Below are 11,187 nucleotides of genomic sequence, written 5' to 3'. Positions count from 1 at the left end.
GAAATAATGTATCAGTTTGATATGAGTACCACAAAGACAAAGTACAGAGAGAGAGAGATAGAAGTGAGTTGGAGTCAGTTGGCATCCGGTGGTCACTGTGCCCTTTTTCCCTTTACCATCACTTTAGGGCTTCTTGAAATGCTTCCTTGACTCCCTATCAGTTAAGAGCCTTAGTTCCCAGCACTGACCATGCAATATTGAATTTTCTCCAATTTGTCTGGGAGCCCTTAGGAAAGTCCTTGATTTGGGGCATCAGAATTGATCATTGCCCTGCACAGGGGCAGTTGGGGTAGAGTGTATGGTGGGGATGTAAGGGAGGCCTACTGCCACACCTGGCCCCACCTCCCTGCCTCCCACTCTGTAGTTTGAGATGCTGAATGCAGAGTTGGAGGAAAACCAAGAATTGGCCAACAGCCGTATGGCGGAGCTGGAGAAACTGCAGGCTGAACTTCAGGGGGCTGTGCGGACCAATGAGCGCCTCAAGGTGGGCTGCCATAGGGGCTGAGATCTGTGCCTGGAAGGGAGGGGCTGAGCCTTGAATCTTGCTGATCCCATTTGGGCATCCCTGCCCCTAGGTGGCCCTGCGGAGCCTTCCTGAGGAGGTGGTGCGGGAGACGACGGAGTACCGCGTGCTGCAGTCCCAGTTCTCACTGCTGTACAACGAATCTCTGCAAGTGAAGACACAGTTGGACGAGGCTCGGGGCTTGCTGCTGGCTACCAAGAACTCCCATCTGCGACACATCGAGCACATGGAGGTATGGCCCTGAAACAGGCATAGGGGCTGGGCTAAGGGCCAGACCCCTAGTGTTGAGGTGTTCCTAGCTTTGGAGGCCCTGTGTACCTGCCAGCGGTTCCTGGAGAATAGATTTCTTCCTAAACCACTGAGTCCTGAGGTGGGACCAAGGGGCTTTGTAGGTCCTTAACACATCAACCCACAGAGCGACGAGCTGGGGCTGCAGAAGAAGCTGCGCACAGAGGTCATCCAGCTGGAGGACACGCTGGCCCAGGTACGCAAGGAGTACGAGATGCTGCGCATCGAGTTTGAGCAGAATCTGGCGGCCAACGAGCAGGCGGGTATGTGGTGAGGATAGGGCAGAGGTGGGGCTTTATCTGGGACTGCTAGGCCCTGATGTGGGGCTGCTTATCCAGTTTCAAGAGGCTAAGCCCCATTCTTTCACAGAACCTCAGCTTCCTATGCAAAACAGGGCCTACACTGCTTGGCTCCCAGGCACAGTGAGGGTCACACCAACTGGGGTAGCTAATGGAGCAGGCACATGCAGACTTTGAGCTGTCAGCCCTGTCCACAGTCCTCTGGTCTGATGGTGTCTCTCTCTCAGATACTTGTGTTACAAAGATTTCTCGAATGCTACCTATGAGCCAGGCTCTGTTCTAGGGTTTGGGGTTATGCCAGTGAACAAAACAAGGAATTCCTGCCATGTGGAGCAACATTCTAATAGGAGAAGACAGACTAGAGGAAGATGGACTAGTAGAAGAATAATGGAAAATGTGTTAGCTACTGACAAATAAACTAAGGAAAGTAAAACAGAAAAGGAAGACGGGAAGTATCAGGAGAAAGATGTTGCAGTTTTGGATGGGAGGCCAGGGAAATGTAACGGGGATGGTGATGTTTAAGAATCTAGAAGTTGATTAGCTTTTGTGAATGTTAACAATTACCTTTTCTATTAAAGGAAATTGGACATATTAAAAAACAAACAGGCCAGGCGCGGTGGCTCATGCCTATAATCCCAGCACTTTGGGAGGCCTAGGCGGGTGGATCACGAGGTCAGGAGATGGAGGCCATTCTGGTCAACATGGTGAAACCCCGTCTCTAGTAAAAATACAGAAATTAGCTGGGCATGGTGGCACGAGCCTGTAGTCCCAGCTGCTCGGGAGGTTGAGGCAGGAGAATTGCTTGAACCCCGGAGGCGGAGGTTGCGGTGAGCCGAGATCGTGCCACTGCGCTCCAGCGTGGGTAACAAGAGTGAAACTCTGTCTCAAAAAAAAAAAAAAAAACAAAAACCTAGGCCAGGCATGGTGGCTCATACCTGTAATCCCAGCACTTTGGGAGGCCAAGGTAGGAGGATCATTTGGGGCCAGGAATTTGAGACCAACCTGGGCAACAAAGTGAGACGCTGTTTCTATTTGAAAAAACATGCTCTACATTAGCAAAAGTCATAGGAATAGGCAGTGTCCAGTTACCTTTGGGTGAGTTTCCTTGAAGTCAGCATTATTTATTTTGATGAGACCATGCTCAATCAAGGCCATAATGTTCCCTCCTGCACAGTGGAAGTGGATGGCACAGCCTCTTCCCCCACTGAGGGGTTGGAGCCCTAACCCAGGAACTGGTTCTGACACCCTTTCTGATGCTCCCCCAGGGCCCATCAACCGTGAGATGCGCCACCTGATTAGTAGTCTTCAAAACCACAACCATCAGCTAAAAGGGGATGCCCAGCGATACAAGCGGAAACTTCGAGAAGTACAAGCTGAGATTGGCAAGGTGAGGAGGGGCTGCCTGGGAAAAGCTTTGGCTAGACTCCAGTGAACACCATGTCACTTCATGCCTCTTCCTCTCTGCCTTTGCAGCTCCGGGCCCAGCCCAGTGGCTCTACCCACTCTACCCCCAATCTGGGCCACTCAGAGGACTCTGGCCTCAATGTCCCAGCCCCAGGGAAAGAGGAGAGTGGGCCAGGTCCTGTCAGTACCCCCGAAAACAGAAAGGAGATGGCTCCAATGCCTGGCACCACCACCACTACCTCCTCAGTGAAGAAGGAGGAGCTGGTCTCCTCAGAAGAGGATGTCCAGGCCTTAATCCCTGGGGCCCAGGGCCCTTCCTTCCGGGGCAGAGAACCTGAGGCCAGGCCCAAGCGGGAGCTTCGGGAACGGGAAGGTCCTGGCCTGGGACCTCTGCCTGTAGCTTCAGGTCTCTCAAGGGCCGAACGGGAGAAGGCCAAGGTGGAAGAGGCCAAGCGGAAGGAATCAGAACTCCTCAAGGGTCTCCGAGCGGAGCTCAAGTGAGCCTCTGTTCCTGTCTTCTTCCTGACCCTGGTAGGTGGCCCCCAGTCCTACTCACCAAGACTTCCCCCTATACCTTCTTGCCAGGAAGGCCCAGGAGAGCCAGAAGGAGATGAAATTGCTGCTGGACATGTACAAGTCGGCGCCCAAGGAGCAGCGGGATAAGGTGCAGCTCATGGCAGCGGAACGCAAGGCCAAGGCTGAGGTGAGGGCAGCTGGGGCTTGTGGGGCATTCAGAGAGGCCAGAGCAGAGTCCTAGGTTGGCAGGAGGAGGTGCCAAGAGAGCTTCTTTTTTCCTGTGTTGTAGGTGGATGAGCTGCGGAGCCGCATCCGGGAATTGGAGGAGAGGGATCGAAGGGAGAGCAAGAAGATCGCGGACGAGGATGCCCTGCGGCGCATTCGGCAGGCAGAGGAGCAGATAGAACACCTGCAGCGCAAGCTGGGTGCCACCAAGCAGGTACAGCCCCTGTGGTGCCCTCGAGTCTGAATGTAGAGAGATCCCCTCATACCCCGTTGGGTGCCTCTAGCACCTGTAGCATCTTGAGAGTCTGAGTCCCCTTTGTGGTTCTTGCTTTGCTGCGTCTTCCCATGGTTCTTCACAGCCATCCTGTCCACATCCCACGTTCCATCTTGTCCACTCCCACTTGCTGCAGGAGGAGGAGGCTCTGCTGTCAGAGATGGATGTGACAGGTCAGGCTTTTGAGGACATGCAGGAACAGAACGGGCGGCTGCTACAGCAGTTGCGGGAGAAGGATGATGCCAACTTTAAGCTGATGTCGGAGCGGATCAAGGCCAACCAGATTCACAAGCTGCTGCGGGAAGAGAAGGATGAGCTGGGCGAGCAGGTCCTTGGCCTCAAGTCCCAGGTATGGCCACCTCCAGCTTGTAGGGTCGAGCTGAAGAGGCGGGGGTTGTGGCCCTGAGTCGTCCTCTGGTCCTCAGGTGGATGCCCAGCTACTGACGGTGCAGAAGCTGGAGGAGAAGGAGAGGGCCTTGCAGGGCAGCCTCGGTGGTGTGGAGAAGGAGCTGACACTGCGCAGCCAAGCCCTAGAGCTCAACAAGCGGAAGGTGAGGCCCAGCCTGGGGGATGCACAGCTTGGGCTGCTGACTCACCTCCTTACCTTCCGGTTCTGCTCAGAGCACCTGACTTGATGGCCTGGGATGAAGCCAGGCTCTCACAGAACAGTTCACACATATTGAACATTTACCAGACCACATGCTGAGTACTTGACATGCTTGGTCACATTTCAGTCTCACTAATTCTTATCAAGATGAGGTTTAGAGCCGGGCGTGGTGGCTCACGCCTGTAATCCCAGCACTTTGGGAGACTGAGGCAGGAGGTTTTGAGACGAGGAGTTAGAGACCAGCCTGGGCAACATAGTGAGACTCCATCTCTACCAAGCAATTTAAAAATTAGCTGGGTGTGGTGGTGCACATCTATAATCCCAGCTTTTCAGGTGACAGGCTGACAGGTGAGAGGATCACTTGAACCCAGGAGGTTGAGACTGAAGTGAGCTATGATCGCACCACTGCACTGCAGTCTGAGTGACAAGAGCAAGACTCTGTCCCTAGGAGAAAAAAAGATGGATTTTGTTTTTAGCCTCATTTTATAAATAAGGAAACTGAAGCTCAGGGAGGTAGACTGATCTGCTCAAGAAAGAGTGGCCCTGGTATTTGAGTTCAAGCCTCCGTAGCTCCATGCTCTCCCTTGTAATCACTCACTGGTTAGCTGTAAAGTGGGGATGATGTTTCTTGTCACATAGTTGTATTAAATATAAAAAATGTCTAGCTTAGGCTAAAGGCTTAAAATTAACACTGATTTTCATTTCTTGCGAAGCTGTTTTCTTGACTAGTTAGCTCATTCATTTAAGCAGTGTGTGTGTGTGTGTGTTTTTTTTTGTTTGTTTGTTTTTTTTTTTTTTTTTTTTTTTTTTTTGAGACGAGTCTCACTCTGTCGCCCAGACAGGAGTGCAGTGGTGCAGTCTCAGCTCACTGCAGCCTCCACCTCCCAGGTTCAAACTATTCTCTTGCCTCAGCCTCCAGAGTAGCTAGGATTACAGGCTTTCACCACCATACCCAACTAATTTTTGTATTTTTAGTACGGATAGGGTTTCACTGTGTTGGCCAGGGTGGTGTCAAACTCCTGACCTCGTGATCCACCCACCGCAGCCTCCCAAAGTGCTGGGATTACAGGCTTGAGCCACCGCGCCCGGCCCATTTAAGCAGTATGTTTTACACCCCTGCTGTGTACTAGGAGTTGTGCTGATTGCTGTGGAGACAGTGGGAACAAGGTGCTTGCCTTCCAGTCAAAGCTGGCACTTCAGGTCTTGGCAGACAGAGTAAGTCAGTAATCCCCCAAATAAAATAGTGCAGGTCATAGTAAATGTTCAGGAATCCAAGGTGTTGTCAAAGAAAAATAGGGGAGCTTCTCAGAAGGTGACACTTGAGCTGAGTCCGAGGGGAGCTGTGTGTGTGTTGGGGGAGTTGAGGGCAGCAGAGAGGAGAGCCCTGTGAAGTCTCAAAAACCAGACAGCATCACACAGGGGAGGAACTTGAGAGAGAGAACAGGAGGGGAGGGCTCAGAGCTCAGGAAGCAGGACCAGCTCCAGGGCAGGTGTCACTGGGGCACTGGACACAACCATTGGTGGGCCATGGCTCCACATGCCTGAGTCCCCAGGGTCAGACCAGTAGTACCTCCTTCCTGTCCCACACTCTTCAGGCTGTGGAAGCCGCCCAGCTGGCTGAGGACCTGAAGGTGCAGCTGGAGCACGTGCAGACTCGGCTGCGGGAGATCCAGCCCTGCCTGGCAGAGAGCCGAGCTGCTCGTGAGAAAGAGAGCTTCAACCTCAAGAGAGCTCAGGTGTGTGCAGGGGTGAGGGGCTGGGCCAGGTTGGTCCAGGGTCTTGGACCTAGCCTGGGGGCAAGCTGCTTAAGGGTGAGGACCCTTACCCTTAGCCAGGCCTCTCCTGCCTCAGGAGGACATCTCACGGCTGCGGCGCAAGCTAGAGAAGCAGAGGAAGGTGGAGGTCTACGCGGATGCCGACGAAATCCTCCAGGAGGAGATCAAGGAATACAAGGTGGGGCTATGGGCCAAGTTGTGCCCTGTCCACCTGGGAATTATAGATGTGGGATTGGTGAGACTAGTGGAGAGTCAGGGGACCCTGGAAGTAACATAGGGCAGCAGAAAGTGGCAGCACAACACAGTGGTTGTAGTGTCAAATGCTAACCAAGTGTTCGGTGCACACAGACCGTGTACCAGGCATAGTGCCTGGCTGGGTGTGGGCTGGGAGGCTAGGAACTGGCCCTGGTCTCTAACCTCTTGAAACTGACAGTCAGTTGTGGGAGGAGGCAGCCAAATGATTTTCTTCATCCCAGATGTGTAATGTGATGGCAGAGCCCAGAGGGACTGAGGGAACTCAAGGAGCCCCTTGCCCTGGCCCTGGGGTCAGCAGGCTTCCTGGAGGGAATGTCACTACAGCGGACTGGAAGAAAGGGCCAGATGTGGCCATGAGGAACGGGGTGAGGGGCTTTAGGCAAGGGGAACGGCAGATGTGGAGGCCTGGGGGGGGGTTGTTGGTGGGACAGCACTGGAGGTTGTAGTCAGAGGAGCCAGTGTGGAGAGGCGGTGTCACCTCCTGAAGGGTGCAGTAGGCCAGGTTGAGACCTCAAAGAGTTTTTTTTGTTTTTGTTTTTGCTTTTTTGAGACAGAGTCTCGCTCTTGTTGCCCAGGCTGGAGTGCAATGGCACAATCTTGGCTCACCACAACCTCCGCCTCCTGGGTTCAAGTGATTCTCCTATCTCGGCCTCCTGAGGAGTAGTAGCTAGGATTACAGGCATGTGCCACCTCACCTGGCTAATTTTATATTTTTATCAGAGGCGGGGTTTCTCCATGTTGGTCAGGCTGGTCTCGAACTCACAACCTCAGGTGATCCACCTGCCTCAGCCTCCCAAAGTTCTGGGATTACAGACGTGAGCCACTGTGCCTAGCCAAAAGGTTTTAAACAGGAGAGTGATGTGGTTAGACTGGCTGTTGGATTTGGGCTGGAAGAGGTAGACTGGAGGCAGGGAAATTGTTACGGTATTGCAGTCACTGAGGCAGAAACCAAAGTAAATGGGTTCAGGAGACATTTTGGAGGCAGAATTGCTTGAACTCAGGATGTATCGAATGAATGGAGTGAGGGAAAGGGAACACTTGGAGGACTCCTGGGTTCCTGGTTTGAGAAACTGGGTGGATGGCCAGTACCATTTAGGAGGTTAGGAGGCCTGTGGAGGAGAGGTTCTGTGAAGTGGTGTCAGGATGCTGAAAAGGTGCCTGTGGGACCTCTTGGGAGGCTGGAAAGTTCACTCAAGGCAGAGGGCTGGGCTGAAGAATGGGGTTGGGGAATGTCAGTAGAGGCAGAGGTGGAAGCCACGTATGGCTTGGTCACCCCTTGGAAGCCGTTGAGCCTTAAAGGGCAGAGGCAGGCTTGGGAGCCTGTTCAGTGCTGGTGCGTAGGGTCCTGGGAGACAGGAGTGATGGCAGGGAGGCTGCTGAGGCAGCGGGCTGGGCTGGGGTTTTAGCAGGCCAGAGGAGGACTGTTGGGGGATGCCAAGTTGAGTCAATTCATGTTTGGAGTTGGAGGTGAGACCCTCCTGGTGGCAGAAGAGAGGTCTCGGGCTAAGAAGGGACCTATAGCAGGGTCTCTGGCCAGTGCCAGGACTGAGCCCAGTTGAGTGTAGAGAGAACAGATTTCTAGTAGCATTGCCATTCCAGCTGTGTCTTAGCAAGTGCAGGTGAAGAAGAGGTAGACAAGATTGGGATTTCACCAGAAAAGGCCAGTGGGGCAGGAAGTGAAGCCCCAAGGCAGAGTCCAGGCTGGGCCTGTGGGTCCTTATCCTTTTGAGGGGAGACGTGACTGCCCAGGTTAGAATCTAGACTCTGCTACTTTCTAGTTTTGAGACCTTGGCCTCTGTGCCTCAGTTTGCTCATTCATAGAGTGCTCGTCCCTACCTCCAGGGTTACGGGAGGATGAGGTGCAGTCTCCTGTGTGGTGGGCTTGGCCTGGACTACTCCTGCTGTCAGCTTGGGGTCTGGGCACTGTCAGAGTTGTTCCCAAGCTGATGCCTTTGCCTGGCCCAGGCGCGGCTGACCTGCCCCTGCTGTAACACCCGCAAGAAGGATGCAGTCCTTACCAAGTGCTTCCACGTTTTCTGCTTCGAGTGTGTGCGGGGCCGCTATGAGGCCCGCCAGAGGAAGTGCCCCAAGTGCAACGCGGCCTTTGGTGCCCACGACTTCCATCGTATCTACATCAGCTGAACCTGAAACTCAGGGGACTCTGGAACACCATGGACCCTGGGGGCTGTGCCCCTGGCCCCTCCCCATCCCAAGTCTAGTGGTCCCACCCTCCATTCCGGACCCCATGGGCCCAGCCCCTGCCCACCTAGTTGGTTTGGGGACCCTGGTGCATGGTAGTGGGCGTAGCACCAGCCAAGCTCTGTTCCATCTTTTCCTAAAGGTCAGAGCTGCAGCCTAGGGGCACTGTCCTACAGGCAAGGTCTGCCTGAGAGGTTTGAGGAGCCCAGAGTACTCAACTGAGCTTCCCAGAAACTGGACCCAACCTGTCTCTATGGATGCATCCTAGCCCTAAGGGAAATTCCCCAGGCTGTGCTCTCCTACGTAGAGAAGGCTTGCACCTTGCCTACCAGCTCACAAGTGGGGACCGGTGGGCCATGTCCGTGTTCCCTTGTTTAAGACTGGGCCACAGGCCCCAGGGAGACTTTCTTTCACCCATCATCCCCCTGACCTTGGCAGGGCTTTTGTCCTGTGGAGTTCCCTGGACATCTTGGTCTGGCTCTTGTGCCAAGGGCTGAAGGGAGGTACCCTCCTGGCAAACGGCGGCGTCACTCACTTCCTCTGTGAAGCTCTAAGGCTGCTGCACTGTCCTCATCTTGCGGGTGCTGAACCAACATCATTAGTTTCTATGCTAATCAGGCCCCTTCTCAATCTCCACTTCTCTCCAAGCCCATTTATTCCCACCTCATGCACCCCAAGGCTCTACTGGGTCCCTGGACCTAACTCTGCTTTCATCCTGGTGGCCTTAACTACAGTGGAGGTGGAACTTCCCAGGAGGGGAAGACAGACCAGCCCCAGCCGCTGGGCCAACTTCCAGTCATTCCAGGTAGAAGAGCTTCCCCTGACATCCTGTGACTGAGCCTGTGTCCTGTCTGCCTGCCCAGGCATACTCCATGGGCTGTGAGGGCAGCACCCAGAAAGGCCAGAGGGTTGGAGCTGCAGGGGCCTGTTTGGACCCACAGCCTCTGCTGTATAGATTCTTGTATAGGCTGTTAATTGTGATGAATAAACGTTCAACCCTCGGCCTGCACCCGTAGTAGCTGGGCCTCACACCCCGAATGTAGTCCCCCGATTCTAGCTGCAGCAACTGCCCGGCACTTTCCTGGCTTGGTGTGAGTCTGGGAGAGGGGCCTATGCCAATATGAAACCCTGCATCCTTCCACCTCAACAGCAAGGCTGTTGGGACAACGGCCGGCAGGGATCCCAGACTGGGCTCTAAGGGGAGAGAATGGTGGCTGCAGCTGAGCCACCTGTCCTCCTCCCACATACCCCCGGGCTGGCCACGCCCCCGCCTGTCATTGGCCTGAGAATGCCAGGACGCCTTGGGCTGCATCCTGGGAAGTGTAGTTCTGCACAAGGCAAAGTGGTTCATGGAGGGAGAGCTGGTTTCCCGGTTGCCCTGGCCAAAGGTGGGCCTGAACCAGATCCTGCGGGCCACTTCTGAACAGCTTCACCCCCTCACCCCTTGAATGCACAAATCGGGACACCTTAGCAGGATGACTTCCTTAATTGCAATCGCCTTCGGGAGCAGTACGCCGCGTGCCGAGCGGCGCCCCTGGGCTCAGCGCAATTCGGGTCCCCTGCGCGAATCCTTCATTGAGGCGGAACTGGGGCTGGCGCCAGAACCGGTGTGCAGTGGGGTTGGTTCCGGCGCGGGCGACGGGGCCATGGCCATGGCAGGGGCTGCGTGCTGCTTAGTGGTGGTGCCTTCGCGAGGACTAGCGGCTCTGTCCGCTTCGGGACCCCCCTTGGCACCCGGGGCGTCAGGGGGGCTGTTGCTGCTGGACCACAGCGGACTGGAGACGGAGATGCGGGCCATGGTGACTTCGGGCGCAGTGCTGCCGGTGGCGGGCAAGCTGGCGGAAGCGCGGGCCGCGGCAGGGGAGGACATCGGGCTGCCAAGGAAGTGCCGACGGCCAGGAGCAGCGGTGCAAGGGTGGGAGAAACGCAGGATATTACATCATAGACACGCGGCCACTTGCGCCCCTTGAGAGCGCCAGTCTCAGGAGCACCGCACCTGTGGCGGGTGGAGGTCAGCCAGGCCTCCGTGAGCGCAGCCCTCTTCCAGGAGTCGCCTTCGCCTGGGCTCTTGCGTAAAGGCCTAGTAACCACGCATCGTCTCCCTAGATATCTGCTCTGAAGGCCTGTCAGTCCCCTTATCAGAGAGGCAAAACGCTCCTCGTGGCTCTTCATACATAATAAAAGTTGGCATCAAACCACTTATTCAAGGTCAAGTCCAAGGGAACAGGATGAAAATCCCAGAATGTCAGGGGACCAGCAAACACTGATGCGAGGTCAGGAACCAAACTTTTTTGAGACGGAGTCTCACTCTGTTGCCCAGTCTGGAGTGCAGTGGTATGATCTCAGCTCACTGCAACATCTGCTTCCCGGGTTCAGGTGATTCTCCTGCCTCAGCCTCCCAAGTAGCTGGGATTTACAGGCACGCACCACCATGTCTGGCTAATTTTCGTATTTTTAGAGACGGGGTTTCACTACAGCCAGGCTGGTCTCAAACTCCTGACCTTGTGATCTCCCACCTTGGTCTCCCAAAATGCTGGGACTATAGGCGTGAGCCACCAGGCCCGGCCAGGAACCAGACTCTTAATAAACATTTCCCATGAGCCTGCGGTGCCAGGAGGATTTACCGTAATGGTTTGACTGCTTACCACCCCTAGTGGTCCCAGTGGTAGTGGTACCCAGGGCCACTGCCCAGGGATGGGCAGAGTGAAACTGCTGGGCACACCCTGACCTTGGCTGTCCTCTTGGGGGTGAACAGATGTTGGCATCAGTAGTGGACATGCCCGTTTCAGCCAGACCTTGGGCACTGCCTGTGATTGGCCAGT

At 54.9% G+C, this 11,187-nt stretch overlaps 1 protein-coding gene across 3 annotated transcripts in view; it reads left to right on the top strand.

Annotated features, from left to right (window-relative positions):
- The window catches only part of RNF40 (ring finger protein 40), a 13,318-nt gene extending 3,918 nt beyond the window's left edge, over positions 1-9,400 (top strand). The window contains exons 9-20 of one of the 3 annotated variants that reach the window (XM_017515487.2): positions 365-484; positions 576-755; positions 939-1,074; positions 2,376-2,497; positions 2,584-3,011; positions 3,100-3,217; positions 3,320-3,469; positions 3,666-3,878; positions 3,955-4,080; positions 5,732-5,872; positions 5,988-6,089; positions 8,508-9,400. In XM_017515487.2, the coding sequence (XP_017370976.1) occupies positions 365-484; positions 576-755; positions 939-1,074; positions 2,376-2,497; positions 2,584-3,011; positions 3,100-3,217; positions 3,320-3,469; positions 3,666-3,878; positions 3,955-4,080; positions 5,732-5,872; positions 5,988-6,089; positions 8,508-8,525 (1,854 nt within the window). In that variant the 3' untranslated portion in view covers positions 8,526-9,400. Of the gene's footprint in view, positions 1-364; positions 485-575; positions 756-938; positions 1,075-2,375; positions 2,498-2,583; positions 3,012-3,099; positions 3,218-3,319; positions 3,470-3,665; positions 3,879-3,954; positions 4,081-5,731; positions 5,873-5,987; positions 6,090-8,008 lie in introns of all 3 variants that reach the window. The other 2 variants (XM_017515485.2, XM_017515486.2) reach the window with 2 other exon arrangements.
- Positions 9,401-11,187: the final 1,787 nt, after the last annotated feature.

Source organism: Cebus imitator, unplaced genomic scaffold (genome assembly GCF_001604975.1).
Source record: "Cebus imitator isolate Cc_AM_T3 unplaced genomic scaffold, Cebus_imitator-1.0 Scaffold552, whole genome shotgun sequence".
NCBI classification, from domain to species: Eukaryota; Metazoa; Chordata; class Mammalia; order Primates; family Cebidae; genus Cebus; species Cebus imitator.
The sequence above is the reverse complement of the archived record's forward strand: the minus strand, read 5'-3'. Positions and strand labels throughout refer to the sequence as shown.